The sequence below is a fragment of the Triticum aestivum genome, chromosome 1D (assembly GCF_018294505.1).
Source record: "Triticum aestivum cultivar Chinese Spring chromosome 1D, IWGSC CS RefSeq v2.1, whole genome shotgun sequence".
In the NCBI taxonomy this organism is placed as follows: domain Eukaryota; kingdom Viridiplantae; phylum Streptophyta; class Magnoliopsida; order Poales; family Poaceae; genus Triticum; species Triticum aestivum.
Window position 1 is genome coordinate 404,962,485 of NC_057796.1, and position 3,056 is coordinate 404,965,540.

Genomic DNA, 3,056 nt, shown 5'->3' on the forward strand with positions numbered 1-3,056 from the left:
CCGAAGGTGATAGCATATCCATAGCAAACCATTTTGGTAACAGCAGGAGAGGGGAATTTAGGCATGATAGAAAGTAGCTACCTGTCAAGAGGAATTGGATCAAAGCGATGCACTGTTAAAAGTCGTTTTTTTTCCCAACCAGATGTATAATTTTGGGCAACAATACCTAACTTTATGCACAACATTAGCTTGAGTTGTCTTCAAACAGTTGTATACTTTTGGGCAACAATACCTCTACCAACTTTATGCACAAGCATTAGCTTGACTTCCCTACAGGCTCTACTCATAATCTTTTCAACCATCCTTCGGCCATTCGCCTATACGGGGCTAGGCAGGCAAGCTACCGGAAGCATAGCTTCGTAGAAGCTTCTAGAGGTGTGGAAGGTAAGAAGGCCAACCACTACATAAAGCGTAAGGGGACGTTTTAACAAGGTTGCTTTCTGGTCGATGTTTACAAGTGAAATAAGACTAGTAGTAGCTCAATATATCAAGGATTATGAATGCATCATTCGCAGCGCCAAAGAGGAAAGAAAGAAATTAGTGTAGTAAGACATAGGGTTGACTTAGCCATAACACTGAAACAAAGTTGCATCACTATCCTCAGATGTATGATCGTTATTCACAACACTGGAGAAGATCAACTATGCCCTGCATTTGGGTTGGTTCCAGAAGCAGGAGGCAGCTGCTGATCAGTCAAAGTAGCTCTGACAGTTTGCGGCTCAGGTGTCGAGAATAGGCCATTAAACCAAGGAACAAGGGCCCAAGGTCTGTTACTGTCCTCCCTGTCGTTTGTGTTACTGTCCTCACCATTGTTTCCAGGGCCATCAGCTCTTGCCTCCTCATGGCTGCTCTCTATTCGATCAACGTTGCTAGGCTCGCTCAAGTCTTTTGTCTCATCAGATGGCAGCTCAAACCGGCAAACTGGGCAGGAACTATGGAGTTCAAGCCATGGCAGGATACATGGTGAGTGGAACTTATGTTCACAAGGCAACTGCTTAGCCTGGGACCCTATATCAAGATCATCAAGACAGACTGAACAGCTGACAACCTCTTCGATTTTGACCGTGGGCAGGGCTTCGACTGCTTCTTTCTTCGTTGGAGGAGTACCATACCGGCTCGGGTCATTCTCAGCCAAATGTTGAAGAAGCAGACTAAGCCCTGCCCCGAGGACATACTCATCTAGCAAACCATCATCATTATTTGCGTTACCATGGTCACCTCGGTCCTCGTCAGGGTCAAGCGCTGCACCTTGTAGAGCGAGGGCCTGGTTGAAAGCACTGATCAGAACGGAGTTGTCCCTTTCCCTGTCATCTCTAAGGTCATCATGGATGCTGTCAAGCACACGGCGCAGTGCCGATGCCCGTCGATGCCTTCTGATGAAACCCTCAAACTCACGGCCTATATCACTATTATCTTCATCATCGCTGTCCCCCGGCGATCCTGCCTGCTCAAAAGGGTTGTCCAGAGGGTCCCACTGAGTTGCCCCTTGCTCTGTCAATGCCTCAACCTGCTCAACGGTCATCTCTTCGACGAACCCACCATCACACAATGGACACTTGAGCTCCTCCACCATGGCCTCCTCGACGGCCTGCTGACATTCATGGCACCAGTACCGCGTGATGTCAGCTTCTGCCATAACGCCAATCCTTCGGTCGGTCAAGCGTAGCACACGAGCAAAAGTCAAATCTGTGAACCGTGCACAATGAGTTAGTTGAAGGGTAATCTGCATAAATCCCCAAGAAAACAACCACACATGATATAATTTGTCATCCATGAGAATAAGTGCAGCATATCAGGAACAATTTTATCAAGAACAAGTGGAACAACATGAGAAGCATGGTGTCCATGCGTGACTAAATTCCACACTGCAATGGCAATCAGGCATATCTCACAAGAGATCAGCATGACGAACAAGAACAAGGAGAAGAACAAAGCTAGGTCTTGCATCTAACACAAAGCTAGCTCTAATTTTTCCGATTCTTTAGGAACAGGAGTGGCAGACAGTCCTAATAATAATTCCTAAAGAGAAGACCCAACTGAAGCCGAGGCGACACCGAGATCCCCGAGAAGGGGAGGCGGAGATCAAGAGCCGGGATTCCCAGCCCAAGAATGAGGTGCCGATTCCATTCTACGGGGAACAGGATGCTATTCCCCCCTGAAAGAAGAGCGAAAACAAGGGACCAATTCGGACACTTCTCAAGATTCACACAACATCGGGCTGCGCTGGAAACAAATTTAGCGGCGAGACCCGCCGTCGATCCCAACCTAAACAAATCCCCGCATAAATCCCCGAACGAACAGGCACCATAATCGATCCTTCGCAACAGAACGATATTATATTATTCGATTCGACGGGAGGGCGATGGAACAGGCTCCGTGTTCTTGATTTGGAGCACGCCGGGACGGATTAGCAACCCCCAAAAAACCCATCTTTTGCTCGAAACTAAGCATCAGGAAAAGGAAGAAGTCGCTGACCTTTGGCTTTTCTCCCGTGGATCGGATTGGATCGGACTGGATGGAGTAGAGGCGGCCCCCCTGCTCCTGCTCCCAGTCCTCCTTTGCTGGAGGTAGGCCAAGGAAGAACAGGAAGGGAGTTGCAGGGCAGGTTAGCTTGACTGGTGGATACTTTACTCCCTGGTCCCTAGAGGTTATCGTCCCTCTCCTTTTCCTTCATCGTCAAGAAAAATACCAGGGAGGATTTTTTTATATCCTCCAGGCGCAAATCTCCAAGAGGAAATAGTTTAGTTTTGGATCCCACCACACCAGCAAAGCGAAGTTTGTTATGGGTTGGAAGCATGCAAAGCTTCTGATCTTTTTAGGGGATCTTTTTATTCAAGTGATTGGGATTGAGGGTTTGGCCGATGGATAGGCCATCGTTTTCATCGTCCGGAGAAGAGTGGACCACCTGTAAACTAGGTGCCTGATGGGTTCTGCCTTATAGCATCTCCAACAGCTGAGCCGAAATTTGTCCTTTTTAGCGCGTGCAATCGATATAGGGGCTTCAGCGAACGAGCAATAAGCGCGCACGGCATATAGAGTTGGGCGCGGTCCGAATC

At 48.2% G+C, this 3,056-nt stretch overlaps 1 protein-coding gene across 1 annotated transcript; it reads right to left on the reverse strand.

The window, feature by feature from the left end:
- Window positions 1-418: 418 nt before the first annotated feature.
- On the reverse strand, window positions 419-2,771 carry LOC123182406 (E3 ubiquitin-protein ligase SIRP1). The gene is made up of 2 exons (XM_044594955.1): window positions 2,476-2,771; window positions 419-1,686 (listed from the first exon to the last, which is right to left on the reverse strand). Exon 2 carries the CDS (start codon window positions 1,634-1,636, stop codon window positions 638-640), a length of 999 nt encoding a protein of 332 aa, XP_044450890.1. The 5' UTR covers window positions 1,637-1,686; window positions 2,476-2,771; the 3' UTR covers window positions 419-637.
- Window positions 2,772-3,056: the final 285 nt, after the last annotated feature.

Excerpts from the sequence above, each read along its gene's own strand:
- LOC123182406 (XM_044594955.1), bottom strand. The coding sequence starts at position 1,636 with ATGGCAGAAGCTGACATCACGCGGTACTGGTGCCATGAATGTCAGCAG.